This window comes from Populus trichocarpa, chromosome 13 (genome assembly GCF_000002775.5).
Source record: "Populus trichocarpa isolate Nisqually-1 chromosome 13, P.trichocarpa_v4.1, whole genome shotgun sequence".
Lineage (NCBI taxonomy): Eukaryota > Viridiplantae > Streptophyta > Magnoliopsida > Malpighiales > Salicaceae > Populus > Populus trichocarpa.
The window spans coordinates 3,608,644-3,625,116 of NC_037297.2; the positions used below are offsets into that span (position 1 = coordinate 3,608,644).

Genomic DNA, 16,473 nt, shown 5'->3' on the forward strand with positions numbered 1-16,473 from the left:
GGTCCCCAAGCCTTTAATTACTATAAATTAATAAAATTAAATTTTATTTTTTCAAACCAAGTATCAACTGAGAAACAAAATAATTTTTCGACACTTTGATATTTATATTAGTTAACAAACGAGCATAACCCGCCAATCTCAAACCAACATTATCACAATATCAAAAGACCAAAAATGTAAAATACCAAAGGAAGAAAAATTCATTTGCGATTACGAAGGTAATCCATAATGTTTATTAAGAGGGACTCATTAATTTCGCTAGGTGTCTTAGGTTTTTTTTAAATTTAATTTCTAAACATTTTGTGTTAATTATATCCAACATATATACAGATTGAAATGGGAAAGTTAAAAGATCTGGGATCAAAATTGATAATGGTCTTATAGTTGAGTGAGGATGTATTTAAGGTTAGTCCTATAAAGCAAAATAGCAGGAGTTTGACCTTTTGTTTGCCAGTGTGCATAATTTTCTAGTGTCATTAAAATTGAAAATAAAACAAATTCCAGGTGTCACATGAGCTCAATTGTTATTGGATCCTATAGCTTTTGGGACGCAATTACCTAACGTGGAAGCTGCGGATCTGTTGCAGCTTATGTGTTCACCGCCTAACGAAAGTCTACTGTTTTCTAACACAGCCTTCAATAATCTTCAAAAGCGGCGCAATATTAGGCCGCAGTCCGCACAATCTTCAGAGACGGCAACTATACCCGACGGTACTAAACGCAATAACAATAGGAATATATCTGCTACAAATAGGGCTCCACCGACCCATTTAGTCAGCCCGATATTCTACTCTCTTTAAAAATACCCTTCCATACTTATTTTACATCTCAGTCCCTAAACTTTTCAAAATATTTATTTGTATCCTTAAATATAATTTTAAGAAAATCGCTCAAACACAAGTTCCTTTTGGAACTTTTATTTTATAAAAAGAGTCTACTCCTCAAGTTAGAGTTTTTGCAATGAGGTAAATCCTAACATTTTAAATATAAAGTAAACAAAATGATTAGCAAATGATTTTTGACATTTTTGTCAAACCCTAACGAATAATCATAAACTGATTATGATATCCATTTTACATTTTCAAACATGAAAAAGATGTAATTTTTTTTAATGAAAATGCTTGGAAAACTTTTAGGATTTGGTCGTAAGCATGAAAAAAAATATTTTTGTTTTTTCGTAAAGAGGAAATTAATTTAATTTTTTTTAAGTTTCAAACTTTTTAAAGAAAAGTTTCGGACAAAACTGGGTATTTTAATACCGGATCTGTATATTAAAATATAAATATACAGCCTGATATTATACAAAATTATTGGAAAAACTTGCGAAGAAAATCACAAATATTTGAAATGACCATTGGAATTTTTTGTTTTTATAATAATAATAATATTATTATTAAATATAAATTGGGCTGACCAAGTCCAGCCCGACTCAGTTAGGTTGGGCCGACTGGCGACCCAACATACCTTTTTTTAGGGCTAGGCTAGATCGAAACGGGTCCACCTATGGACCATATGGTTACTGGTCCGGCCCATCAACCATGTTAATTAATTTAACCTCTGCATACAGAACAAACTCATGTTCTGCATTCCGTGGTTATTGCTGTAAAAGAGGAGGAGGGGATCACTTGATGTTAGGAAGCATGACTGGTGGTCTGGGAGGCCGACGTGAGGCTAGTGGCGCTAATGGAGAAATTGGTGGCTGGTGTTGGTTGTTGTAAGAGAAAAGAAAAGAAAAGCTAGTTGTAAAGCGGCGACTGGTGTTAATTGTTGGAGGAGAAGAGGGTGAGTTGGTGGAGGATGTTCCTGACTATTGGTGGAGGAAAGTGCCTTCTGTGAAGTCGTCGAGGCTGAAGGCACAATGGAGAGAGGTAAAGAGGAAGTTAGTCAAGAGAGCACTAATGGCAGAAAGAAAAAATAGAGAGGGAGGCTAGTTTTTTTGTCAACTTTTCACCCCATTTTCTTCCTTCTCAGACCATTAAATTCACCCATATTTATAAAGGGTGGAAGAAGAACATTTTGTTTTTAATAGTGTCCAATCTTGACCCTTGAATCAGCCATGAAAGATCTCAATCATTGGCTCATAGTGGCCATCATGATCTGTTAAATTTGTCGGTTGAAGACTGCTTGAGTTGACTTCTTTGGGCTGGTTCCACGACCATTGTGGTGTCAATTGGCCAGAAAAAGCCATATCGGCATGTAATCGAATGTTAGGTGATCATTTTTCTCAAAGTTTTGTCAAATTTTATAGAGACAAGAAGCATTAAATGTCCTTGAAAAGTAGCCCCCTGAGCATTCTTTTTGGTGAATGTTGAAGAAAATGATGAATAATAATCAAAATGGCGTTGTTTTGGTAAAGTTTAATTTAGTTCTCTGATTTGTAATTTCTTTCAATTACACCCCTCATTGGCTACAAACTTTTAATTTTGAGCAATTTTGCCTCTTACAAACTTTAATTTCAGCTATGGATTTCAACGTCTTTTTCATTTTGGTCCTCAAGCTTAGATTTCTATAATTTAACCCCTATTTAACCATTAAACTTTCAATTCTCTTCAATTTCACCCCTGATTTCATCCAATTGGGTCCCCAGAGTTCAACACCATTTTCAAAATGGTCATTGGCTACAAATTTCATCAATTTAACCCTTAATTGACTATTAAACTTTCAAATCTTTTCAATGTCACCCCTAATTTTGATTCATTTTTATCCCAGAGTTCGGCTCTTGTCAAAATGGTCATTGACTTTGAATTTTTTTAATTTAGCCCTTAATTGACCCCAAAACTTTAATTTTCTTGTGATTTTACCCCTGATTTGAACCAATTGACTTTGTAAAAATTAATTCCAAGGAAACTTAATTCTTGAAGTCAATTTAGGCTTTAATTAAAATAAATTAAAATGTTGGAGCTGGATTGCAAATTTTAAAAGTTTATTTGGTCGAATCAAGGGCTTAACTGCACAAATATTGAAGTTTAATGAGCAATTAGAGCCTTTATTGAAGGAATTCAAAATCAAGGACTAAGTTGTAAGAAGCGCGAGATTTTAGGGTTCGAAATCATTAAAATTAGGGATAAAATTGAAGAAATTTGAAAGTTTAGTGGTTAATTGAGATCCAATTGAACAAATTAAAAACCAATAATCAAATTGTAAAGGCTCTCAAATCAATGGATGGCAATGGAGTTTGGTAGGAGTGAAATTATATGAAATTAAGAGTTACTTCAGAGGGAAATCATGGGTAAAATTAAAAGAAATAGGAAAAATAAGGATTTAATTGAAGTTTGTCAAATCCTAATTTGTAGGGTTTAGCCAAAACGACGTCGTTCAGCTACTATGCACCTTCTTTTTCAACAATTTTAGCTGATCAAGTAGGCACTTTCATGTAAGTGAATGTGGCATTTATGACCACCTTTGAGGCTGTAACGACCACCATTTTATTGAGAAGCGCCCCTTCTATAACCCTATTTCCATGAAATCACCCATTTGTTCTAATGATCTCAGCAACATGTCCATGATTAGCCACCCTGCATTTTCAGATTATATGCTGATTAGGTTGACACTTTCAAATAAATAAATGTGGAGTTACAGACCTTCAAATTGAGCAAGTTTGGATCCAATGTAAAAGTATACACCCCCTCTACCATGATCAGATAATCTCATGCGATGTTTACGTTAGTGTTGCTCCAGCGAAGCCATGAAAATAGTCAACCCAATCAGCCTTAACTGAAACTCATTTGCACAAAACAACCCAACTCTTTTATGCTTTCACATTTAAAAACTCCATGAGGGTTTTTATAAAGGGTTTAAAACCTTTTTTCAAGATTAAAAGGTTAGAAACACTTTATATTGGCCTCCAAGTTTGTTACAAAACTATTTAAATAAAAAACCATTGATCAGTGGTGAAACCAGCCTAATTTTAGTTTGCTAGAACCATAACAAACTCATTTGGAAGCTCTGAATATGCCTATAAAATGAAAGGAAATCAGAGGAGGAAGGAGGAGAGAGAAAAAGGGTAAAGAAATTTTGATTAAGTTTCAAGTGATTCAATCAAGTTTATGATCTCAGGAAAGGATTCAGCTTGCTTTTTCTGAGTTTGGAGAAAAGAAAAAAGAAGGTAGTATCAGAAATCAATTCCTATTTGAAGATTTCAAGCTTGGAAGGTATATTTTTGCAAGCCTTGAAAGTGAAGTCCATGAGGCATATTAGATTGATTTTTATTCTTTAAATGCAATGTTTTGAATGTATTGACATGTTGATGATTACTTTAATATGTTATGTTTGCATCTAAGTTTGATTTGGAATTTTCCAAATATGTTAGCTAGGTTATGATGTTCTTCTGTTAGTCCTTACATGTTTCTCGGTTGCCGGGTTTTATTTGGTTCTGGTTAAGGGTTTAGGAAGACGTTTTGAATTCAAATTGCATAAAAATATATGTTTTTTTAGGTTGGCAGTTTTGGAATTTGGATGATTTTGCATGTTGATGATGATCTGTTGTTTTTTTGCATTGTTGATAGTACGTTTTATTTTTTTAGCATGCATTTTGAATTTAATAACCAGTTTACTAAATCTATGAGAATTTGACCAATATTCCAATAACTTACAAATTTTTAATTCATGAAAATTAATGGTCAATATCATGGTATAAATATTGAAACTACAAGTAGACTGATATCTAAATATCAGAAGTTGACCAGAAAATTCTCAAAATTATTCTAAATATTCATTATTTTTAATTGAAAGTATTTTTCACCACAACACTCGAGTTGTGGAAAACACTTACGCTTTCCAGGATAAGTGAACTTTGTCAGGGCACTTGCATGAATCATTTCCATAACAATTGTTTTGGGCACACGAGCCCATAATAAATTCGAAAAGCCAGATTTAGGCCCACGAATGAATCTTCACCCTAAGCCATAGATTGACTACTATTTAAAAACTCATCAAAAACCTTAAACCGCATTTAGACCACATATTACCAGAAAGTTGACAAATACAAACGGAAACACTAACGAAATATTTCTGTCGGTAAATAGCAGTGAATTTCACCGACATAAATATTCCTTTATTATATACCGAGGGGATTACAGTAGGAAAAGAAGAAATTAAAACAAATCCAAAAAGTATGATGACATGTCATTTATACCGACATAATTACCGACGGTATTAATATCGCCAATAAAATCTGTTCGTAAACTTGTTGGTAAACTGTTTACTTATCCCGGGCACTGTTTATCATGTCAATTACAAAGGGAATCACTGATGGATTAATTTCATCGGTATTTTTCAGAAAGCTTTGGAACTGTTCACTTCTTAATTACACTATTAATTAATGTTCTTTATAGACGAAATCACCGACGAATTGAAATATTGTCAGTGTTATTCGGCCGGTTTTTGAAAAATTTTTATTAAATTGAAAATTTAAATTAAATATTACAAAAAGAATCACCGAAGGATTGGAAAGTCATTAGTCATATTTGGCGGTTTCTGAAAATTTTCAATTAAATTGAAAATTTAAATTAAATATAATAGACGAAATCATTGATGGAATGATTAAAAATATTAATTTTTAATTCTCTATCGGTAAAACTGTTGGTAAAATGCCCCACTAAAAAGATTAGAATCTCTCATTTCACAACTGACGCACGTATTCTTCGCACGTTCTTTTCCTTATGTAAAAAACACCAAAATCCCTTTCTTTCTTTCTCCTCTCTCCTCTCCTCAACTCCTTCTCTTCTCCTCCAGGCTAAGGTTTGTTTTCTCCTCTTCTTCTATTTTCTCTTCTCAGTTTTTCTTTTAATTAACATATTTTATGAATTTTTTTTCTTTTATCTTTTTAGCTTCACTCGCAACTACATTAAAGTAAGATTTTTTTCTTCCTTTTTTTGTATTATATTTTTTTTATCTTATTTTTAATTTTCTTAGTTCTTAATAATTGTGTGAATGTTAAAAGATTTTTTTTTCATATGAGATCAATTTTGTTGGAATTTTTTTTCAATTTTATTGTTCAATTTCAATTAAAGTTTTTTTATGTGTTGCTAGATTATGGGTTCTGAAATACGTCTTCTCAGGTTTATATTTTTTTGTGTTATTTATTTGTTGCAAATTTGTTTGATTTGATTTTCTTCTCTCTCTTTTTCCAAGCAACTCAGTTCCTGAGTGTTATGAAGTGTTGATTTATATTAATTTAATTATTTTCTAGTTTTGTTAAATAGATTTTTTTTAAAAATATTTTTATATAATCACCGACGGAATTGCATACAATATTTTTGTTGGTTATATGACAAGCTTCTCAAGGGAAATATCGACGAAATGAAGCGGATAAATTTTATTTAGTGTGCTTTTCCTGTCAGTAAATCCATCGATAATAATAAAAAAATTATTATCGACATACCAAATACTACCAACGAGAGTTTTATTGACAAAACATTTTCGTCTATAATTTCGTCGGTAAAATAATTGCCGATAGAATGATAGTACAAATACCGACAAGAAATTCCGTCGAAAATATATGAATTCCGGTAGTGACAAAGCAGTTTACCTTAAGTAGGATGCACTAAGGGTGCTAATACCTTTCCTAACCACCATTAGTCCATTACCTTTGAAATCTCTAATAAAACCAGTATACTTGAGTTTCTAGTGATCATAAACCAAATAATTAGGCGGCGACTTCTATGACTCCTTGCCGTCGTAAGCTCACGTGTAACATATATCTATACGTGAGGTTGTACATGTGATAATTTACCTATATAAAAGAACAATTTTTTTTAATTTAAAAGTCTAAATTAATTAGTTATGGATCCAGTTTTACATATATATAAATAATCTATTTTTAATAGCTGATAAAGCTTCTTACTAGTGTTATCTTAGCATCATATCCACCATGCTTAGACCTTTTTTTATGGTGCCTTTTCATTTTGATTAATTCGGGTGGGATAATGTGGGAGAGGTAGATAAAATCATCCCCACCCTATTAATGTTTGTCACATGGCTCCTTCATCACTGGATATTGATATGTTCCCTAGTTATGGCCCTAACAAATTGCAATAAAAAGAGAACAACAATAATATTAATGTCAATTAATGGCTTATTGGATCGGAAAGCCACATTTCCTGGAAAAACCCGTGTCTGAGGTGTGGTTTCCTTCTAATATTAATTAGTTATATAACATTTTCTAGGCCTACGGGGCACTGTATGTTGCCAGGAAAAAAGAGAGCAAATAATTAAGGATTGAAGCCATCTTTTCTTTTCTAGCTACCGACTCTAAACAATATTTCATTTCCCCACAATTTAATTAGCTGATGCTAGTTGTAGTGTATATGATGGATTTAGCCCTACTAACGTACTGGCTGTGTGGATGGTGTTTATCGACCAAAGCCGGATCACATTTAATCCATCACCATCAAGTTGCCTTGAATATTGTAAGCTGGTTAACACATGGATACGCTTTCAGTTCTGACCGAAAAGGAGAAACAAAGCTTTCAGAGATAATGCAGATCACAAATTAATGTCATATACGCTGCTTCTCAAGCCTTTGCTGATATTGTTTTTGTATTTGTTATAGGAGTAGGAGGAGTCTTCACTCTCTCTCTCTTTTGATGTACGTTTTCTCTTTTTTTTCCTTTAATTTGTATTTGTTTTTCTCCGAGATCTCCAGAGAGGTCATAGAAGTTTTTGGAATTTATTCATTCATATAAATTTCTGCATTTGTTTTTAAATGTTTTTTAAAAAAATTGAAGTGCTTAATTACATGTACTATTGATATATAGTTGTATATTTATTGAGCATCCAAACTCTAATTACCATTGCCAGCTCAACTGTGTTGTCACTACAATATGAAAATTAATTGACTGCAGTAGCAAGTTGTCAAGCACAAGTGCAAGGCATGGTGGATAATTCTATCGCTCTGCTATATAGCAGACTGAAACACCTTGGACGTGCTGGCTTCGGTTTTTACAGCCGCCCTTATCTATCAGACGCTTGGTGGTTGAGCACGTCATTAATGTAGCATCGATCAAAGGCTCATAACATGAAGCGATGAACACTATTTATACCTGCTTCATTCATCATTTACTTGCGCATCACAATAGTGTCAGTGCACCCATAAGAGCTGTGCTAGGGTTGCTTGGAAAAATGTCCAAGGATACCTCGCCATGTTTCATTTCTTTGCTAATTTTAGGGCTGGTGGTAACACTAGCAGGTGTTATTCCTCAAGTTGAGGCTAGGGCTTTCTTTGTTTTTGGTGATTCGTTAGTCGATAATGGAAACAATAATTACCTTGCAACCACTGCCCGAGCTGACGCACCACCGTATGGCGTCGATTATCCAACTCGTCGTGCTACTGGACGTTTCTCCAATGGCCTTAACATCCCTGACCTCATTAGTAGGGGTTTTTTTTTTTTTTTATCAATCTGATTTTTTATTGGATTGCGCGCATGCATATCATGTTATTAATCTCTTGCACTCTAGTTTAATGTCAATACTGTATATTACTAGGTGAGGCAATTGGCTCGGAACCCACATTGCCATACTTAGCTCCCGAGCTCAATGGAGAAAAACTACTTGTCGGAGCCAACTTTGCCTCTGCTGGAATTGGAATTCTCAATGATACTGGAGTTCAGTTTGTAAGTCCATTTTCAATTCGGATTCTTGATGTATCACGTAATTTCCAATACCTATTTAATATTGTTTACTTTCTAGATTTTATTGAATGTCCTTTTCCATCAATTCAAGAAGGAAGACCGTGACTTCTAAACTGAAGCACGCCTGATATTAATTTAGTTTATATTGTGGGAATGGGAAAAAAAAAGTTCATATATCAAGCTTATTTGATCAATTATCCTACATTGCAGCTCAACATCATCCGAATCGGCCAGCAATTGCAATTCTTTCAACAATACCAGCAAAGGGTTAGTGCACTTATTGGACCTGAGCAAGCTCAGCGACTGGTTAATGAAGCACTTGTCCTGATGACCCTAGGTGGCAATGACTTTGTTAACAACTACTACTTGGTGCCCTTTTCTGCAAGATCTCGCCAATTCGCCCTCCCTGATTATGTTGTCTATCTCATCTCCGAGTACCGCAAAATCCTAGTGGTAATTAATATATATGTTTTATATCCTTTTCTGGCCATATTGATTATACTTTAAATATCTCATTTACTTTTTTTTTTTTTTTCAAATTTATGGTGCAAAAATCAAACACTATAAAGAGATCATGAGGTAGGCTATAGCAACAAGTTCAAATAGAAGTACGTGGGAGCAAAATTTAAGTACCATATAGTTTTATAGAAACTAGTGTCTAATGTACAGAATGATTAGGCCCAAGCATTCAGCAGTGAAATATTAGAGGGCCTCATCTGTGGGTTTTTTGTGGCTTAAATTCACCCACCAAGTGCATTAATTTTCCCTTTCATGAAGCAAGATAAGTTTTTCAAGACTTTGTGAAGCCGACAATGAGTTAGTTTATTGGTTAATTTGAGTAATGTTCTGCGGGCCAATATTTAGCATTTGATGCTTTCTGACATGTTATTTAAAGCCTTTAAGGGCATTTTCATTGATAGATGATTTTCTCATTAAAGCCTTTTGGTCAGATCCATCTATACAGAATATATCTCTTACTCTCACGTTTACAGTCCAATTTAATTACTTGCTAGATAGCCATGAACACTGCAACATTGCATAAATTGTTTCACCTACTGTAGAAAAGTTTCTTTGATAATGCTCTTATTTTGCATTGAAATTATTTCTAACTACTAATATGAATTAATGTTTCACAATGCAGAGGGTATATGAATTGGGAGCACGTAGGATTTTGGTGACGGGGACCGGACCATTAGGTTGTGTTCCAGCTGAGAGGGCAACAAGGAGCAGAAATGGAGAATGTGCCGTTGAACTGCAGAGAGCAGCTGCCTTGTTCAACCCACAGCTTGTGCAAATGATAACTGAACTCAATATGGAAATTGGATCGGATGTTTTTATTGCTGCCAATGCTTATGAAATGAACATGGATTTCGTTACTAATCCTCAGGCATATGGTAAGTCATCAGAATAAATATTACTCAAAAGCACATGTTCATATACATAAATAATTGCAGATGCAACAAACTTGTAGCAATAAGTTTAGGAGACCAAAAGGAAAAAAAAACATTAATGGAAGGATCTGTTTATACTTTACACACATAAATAAAAATCAAGATATGCAATATCCTCTCAGAAGACAACATTACTCGGACTAGCCACAGTTTGGTCCCTTGCTCTGCACACAATTTATCGATACTGCAGAGAAGGAAATGGTTCACATTACATTTATTTTTAACCATTTATTGTCGTGCATGGTTTGTCCATATATATAGTGTCGGACCAACTTCGTAAGCAATTAATATGTGTATATATACACACACATTATTTTTCATGAAACAATATAATTACAATAGAAATTAGTTAACAAATTATTTCATTTCACTGGTCAAATTAATGAGTTGTGGCTCAATTGCATGTATTAGTATATTTCTTTCTCTTAAAAGGACTTGAGTTCAGAGCTTTATCTAAATACAAAGAAGAAAAGGAATAATTCATTTTACTGCTTAGTAATTGGATTTTAAAGAGGTTTGACTTGTAAGACTAAACCAATAAACATTGCTGATGTTGGTTGGCATACATATACGCAGGATTTGTGACATCGCAGGTTGCATGCTGTGGACAAGGACGTTTTAATGGGATCGGATTGTGCACAATAGCTTCCAACTTGTGCCCTAACAGAGATATCTTTGCATTTTGGGATCCATTCCACCCAACTGAGAGAGCTAACAGAATCATCGTCAGCACTATCGTGACTGGCGACACCAAGTACATGAACCCAATGAATCTCAGCACCATCATGGCTTTGGATTCTAGGGTTTAATTATCTATACCACTACTGGCTAGTCCAGTGCTTATAATTGAACATTATGAACAATTATATTCTTCATTAATATTGTTTGCACCTTGATTAGGTGAGGTTGGTGGGTTTGTTCGGAGTATTAATTAAGTGTTAGCTGATGGGGTTGCGCATGTACTGGCTAGATCCCTCGTTAATAATAGTACGATGGTGGAAAAATGATTTGCGATTTTGTATTGGTGTCAGAAACGTTTTGTGAGAAAGTAAACCACTAGTAATCTTGTGTTTCTCCCTGTTAATTGCACTAGAGCCATTGATAACTACTACCTACTACCACCCCACCCCTAAACTACACAGTACTGTGCAAGCTAAACCCAGCTCGTCTAGAAGTTCCAAGTTCAAAACTCCATTTGGGAGATTCTACTGTCTAAAAACACTTAACGTTTTTGAGATAGCAGTATAGTCTTTCAACTTTTCATGAATTTGACAGTGTAGCCTTATTCGGCTCTTTCAAACAGCCGGAGAAAGAGGTCTCGTGTCCTTGGACTTTAGAACACCAGCCATACTCAACATTCTTCAGTATGTTTTTGTTAAGAATGACTATAGAAGTTAGTAATCAAGAAAGTGAAGGGCCAATACCTCGATATATCCCCTTGATTATTTTTTTATGGTACAAGGGTGCCCTCTTTATATGAAAGTTTGTAAATATATTTCAGTAAATAAAAATGTTCAGTTTATCTAGCATTAAAAACATAAAAAATTATTTAAAAAAAGCCTAAAGTGATGCATGTCTAAATCTATAAACATGTAAAAATAAAACTCAAGATAAACATGTTTTTAATACAAATATAATAAAATAATACTAGCATATATTAAGCATATATTCAAACTTACAATTGATATAAAATTAAAATCCTAGCATGCATACTAATAATAAAATTAATCATGCTTAAATTAAAACAAAAAAATATTTTCTGTGAAAACAAAAAAAATTAAAAAAATAAATTAAAAAACAACCCAAAAATGAATCAAATTAACTCGACTCAATTTGTGAAATCTCTGACTTGGGTCATTCGATCAGGATAACACCATTGAAAGCAAGTAAAAAAAATTACAAAGTCGAATTAAAAAAGGAGCTACAAAATTAATATAATCAACTTGTCAAACTCACAACTTGAATGATAAAACTAAGATAATCCTATAAAAAATAAATTGAAAAAATTATAAAGTTTTAATCCAACCTAATGTTTTTGCAATTGAGTCGGTCACCTATCAGTTCTTGCAATTGAGTCCTCTACCTATTTTGATATTGCTCGATTAACCTCCTTTGTTATTTACAATTGATAGGCCCAAATATTTTGCACGCGTCTCACACTTGCTTTCAATTTTAGCCTAATTTTAGTGTTAAAAATCACAAGCGCATGCGTAAAAGGAGTTGCAATTTCTCTTTATATTAGATCATGTGTCGTTTTGATCACCAAAAGATCTGTATCAAATAATTTAGTGCAAAAAGAAAGAATATATATATATATTTGAGAGCAACAGTTTTGAGCCAAGACTGCTAAAATTGAAGACATCTATGAGTAACATGAAAATTTTCAAAGTAATATTTTTGCTCCAACGTCCCTGTTTATTTTTCTATTTTAAAATCGATTTTAAAAAAAAAAATTAAATTAAATTTTTTTTTTTTAAATTAATAATTTTTTAGTGTTTTCAGATTTTTTTAAAAATAAAAAAAATATTATTTTAATGAATTTTTAAATAAAAAATATTTTAAAAAACAATCATGAGTAGAAATACATTTTGTTAGTTGGATATTAATTTGTCCGTTATTTGATGATGGGGCAGTTTGACTTAATTTGAACATCTGACACTATGGAAGAATTTTTTCCTTTCCCTTTTTTTTTCGCCCTAGGTTTCCTCCTAACTTACATTAAACCATGTTAATAGTTTTATTATTATAATTTCCTTGCAACTTTTAAAAGATTTTTTCAATAAAAAAAATAATAGTAATGTTTTACGATCAATATATTAGTAATTTATTAGTTTACAGTGCAATACAATACTATGTCGTGGCTTGAATAAAAAACAATTTCAGCATGAAAAAAATCTCGAGACATAAAAATTATTTAATATTATTATAAAATTCGATCTAGTAATTAACTTAAAAACTACTTGACTTGACCCGAACCCATCTAACCCGACTTTTTATCTAACCCGAGTTTAAGATTAAATCATACAAGAGTTATCATGATATAATCCATAGACTTAGCGGATCCTAAGACAATTTAGACGACGTCCGGTAAAAAACATGGTTTAACTTTAAAAAATTTTATTTAAGAACTTGCCAATGTTTAACCCATACGATATATATTTTGCGGCTTAACCCGTCAAATTCATGATCCGGATGAAGGACTCCACTATGTTTAAGAACTTTTTTTAAAAAAATTATTTTCTACTTAATTATAGATAATAAAACATATGCTCGTAAAATTGAACACAAATCAAATTTTATGATGTTTGTTTGAGACTACATAACTCATGAAAAACAAATCGATATAATTTATAAAGATAAATTCAAAATTAAAAAATATTAAAAAAAATTAAAAAATAAAAATAGAGAGGGAATGCAAAACACACAAACAAACAGAGAGTGGTAGTCTTGACTACTCAAGCCAGTATATAGAATTTCACCATTCAAGAACCCTTTGGTATTAACCAACAGTGATGGAGGCCTTTTAAATTTTGTTAGTGTAAAGAGTTCTCTAGTGAATACTCGACGTCTCTCTTTTCTTTCTAGTACATGGAACTTAGATATAAAATTAAATCGTGTACTCTAGTTTTCTATATAACTAAGAAAAACTTATTTTCTCAATTAATAAGAAAATTGAATCCAACAATAGTAGTTGAATCACCGACATCAATACTCGCTCCACTAAAAGAAAAAGGACACAAAGGTGTTTATAAAAACACGATGGAAGGATATTTTTGAAGACTGAGAGACCTCGCATGCACTGCCGGATGAATGCCAGGGCCTCCCACGCATCCTCGGGTGCTGTATATGCACACCCACCTTTTAATTTTTATTTTTTTAATTAGCCAAATACATAATTAATTGCGAAAAAACCATTGCGAAAAACTAAAAATGCCTCTTGACCTTGTACATAAATTTTTTGACTTTAAATGTATTTTCTTCGTTTTACTATAATTTTTAATTGTTTATTATTTTTTATATTTGATCAAATACTAAATTACTCGTCATCTTAAATTATAATAATGAGAAAAATCATTGTGAGAATGGGAAAATACTCCTTCACATCAAACTGTGCATTTAATATGAAAACAGTCTTATTTTTTCCCTATTAACTTGAAAATGATAAATGAGCCACGTTAAGTCTTTTAACGTTATTGAAAGCAAATATTAAGTTTTTTTGTAGAAGAAAAAAAACAAAATTTATTGAGGGCAAGTTCTTGTATGTCGTAAAAATATTCCAACCCTACATTTTTACGCTCCTCACGTGACAGTTTCATCTAAGATGTCTGATTGCTTATTTCCTTTTCTTTTTCTTTTTTTCTTGGAGAAAAACATAAAAAAAAAAAAAAGAGCAAAGACGAAAGGAATAGAAAAGAAGTTGCCTCTTCGAGAGCTGAATAGTATTACTTTATCAGCACCAACAAAAGGGAGGCTACAATTATTGCCGCTATAATTGAAGGAATGAAAAGCTCACAAATTCTACAAGAAATAACAAGAAAATATTTTCTAAATTGGCGAGACATGCATTAGTTCGATGCAAGTTATTAGAAAATTGGTTAGTTAAATCTATTCAGAATCGATTAATCCTGACAGTACCTTCAGAATAGTGAAAATCCAAACACCAGTTAGTTAATGGGACCTTAATTCCCAGTTTCTGATGATAAAATGATGTCTATAGAGCATGTTAATAAGAAAAATGCAAGGCATAATTGAAGACCAGAAAAGAGCACACTAGCTTTGGCAGCAAATAACTCTGAGCATGGGATCATTCAATATGAAATTAAGTGGTATCTATAGAGTAGTTGCGTCTTATGATCCAAGCATTATCTTTAGTTAAGCGGAGTCAGGAGTGGACATTAAGACATGAAGATCAGACAAATCCAGATCCTCTCATCATTAGTATGACTAGCTTCATTTCCAGAAAATAAGACTAAACCAGCTTTGTTGAAACAATCAACATGAGCTCAAAAAGACCTCCCTCTTGGCAAGTCATCGTGTCTGACTTCGTTGTATCAGTAGTTGCTCCCACACTGTACTTACCAGATCCGGCTTAAGCTAATAACCACTTGTGCAATGGCCGAAGATCCCACTTAATAAAAGATTTCAAGAATAAATAAAATATGTTTGTTAATTATATTTTATAAAATGAAGATTGTCTTTCCTTAAGAAAAGACTATAATTACAAAATGAAGATTATCCAAGATCTTATTTGTCAAATATGCATAAAAAATTAAAATAAAATATTTCATAACGTCATCTCATTTATAGTTTTTCTCAAAGCTTTCATGATTCACCTTAAGACTCTGATACTTACTTCAAGGAAATACAGGATTAGGCAATTCTGCCCATTTCTGGAGCTTACCTTATTATTATGGAAAGAGGAAGTGCTTTTTTTTATTATTGTTTTTAAGAGGTTGATTAGGTGGGGGGCGGTGCTTGAGGCTTCTCAGCCGCAGCAGCTAGTCCATTCTCATAAATTTCAGGTATTAAACTTGAGAACTAGAAAGAAAAAGGCAATTTTTTTGTTTTTTGTTTTTTTTTTTTGAAGTGGAAGTTGAAGACAGCGTGTGACTTCCATTCTAAAGCAGTACTGTTTAGATATTAAGAGCCTGAAAAATTTAGATCACATTGAATTTAGCCCCTGACTCTGTGGGCTCGACAGTTAGCTGAACTGTTTATGACTGCTAAGTCACATAGGTGTTAGAAATGTAATCACAGATTGACCAAAACATTATCATCAAGCCATTATTACATTGGAGATTTGCAGCTAGATCTTAAATAAAGTAGCGCATGCATTATTACCCACTTTTTTGGTTTCTGAGAGGGCCACGACTCACGTTTTAGGTCAGTGAAGAAAAGGTGGAATTCCTGGCATATTAAGCTCAGTGTATTGGAGCAACTTTAAATGACTGACTTAAAGTGTGGAGTGGAGGTATATTGCTCAAACTCGTAATTGGGGAACTCTGTTGGTTTCTAAAGAAGAAAAAAAGGGAGGGGGGGAATCCAAGAATATCAATCAATATTCTTGACATTGATGGGGTTCGACTTTTGAAGTTTTAGTAGGCAATGCCAAAGAATTAGGTTCAACTTCCCAGTGACTGAAGCATTTAACAACTGATCAAAAGTGTTTGAAATTCTTGGTAACATTAACTCCATAGAAGATCACAGTGTTAACTTCTAGATTATTAAGTACGTGGTTAATTTTTACAATGAGGCAAGGATAGGGCGGTGGAAGCAAGTCTTAATTTAGGGCTACTTATTTTAACTGCCACCAATTCATGCATGTCACATGGTATCATATAACTAAAGGATCCTTATACTTCCCCTTTTCGTGATCATGCCTCTAATGTGTA

At 32.9% G+C, this 16,473-nt stretch overlaps 1 protein-coding gene across 1 annotated transcript; it reads left to right on the plus strand.

The window, feature by feature from the left end:
* Positions 1-7,963: 7,963 nt before the first annotated feature.
* Positions 7,964-11,098, plus strand: LOC7474641 (GDSL esterase/lipase LTL1). Its single transcript, XM_024583467.2, has 5 exons — positions 7,964-8,371; positions 8,485-8,612; positions 8,841-9,083; positions 9,772-10,024; positions 10,658-11,098. Exons 1-5 carry the CDS (start codon positions 8,026-8,028, stop codon positions 10,888-10,890), a joined length of 1,203 nt encoding a protein of 400 aa, XP_024439235.1. The 5' UTR covers positions 7,964-8,025; the 3' UTR covers positions 10,891-11,098.
* The last annotated feature ends 5,375 nt before the right edge of the window (positions 11,099-16,473 follow it).

What these genes read in the sequence shown, in the direction of transcription:
- LOC7474641 (XM_024583467.2), top strand. Translation starts at nt 8,026, where the DNA reads ATGAACACTATTTATACCTGCTTCATTCATCATTTACTTGCGCATCAC. An exon ending in AGTACCGCAAAATCCTAGTG is followed by an intron (nt 9,084 to 9,771) that starts GTAATTAATATA and finishes TTCACAATGCAG; the next exon opens with AGGGTATATGAATTGGGAGC. An exon ending in TACTAATCCTCAGGCATATG is followed by an intron (nt 10,025 to 10,657) that starts GTAAGTCATCAG and finishes ACATATACGCAG; the next exon opens with GATTTGTGACATCGCAGGTT.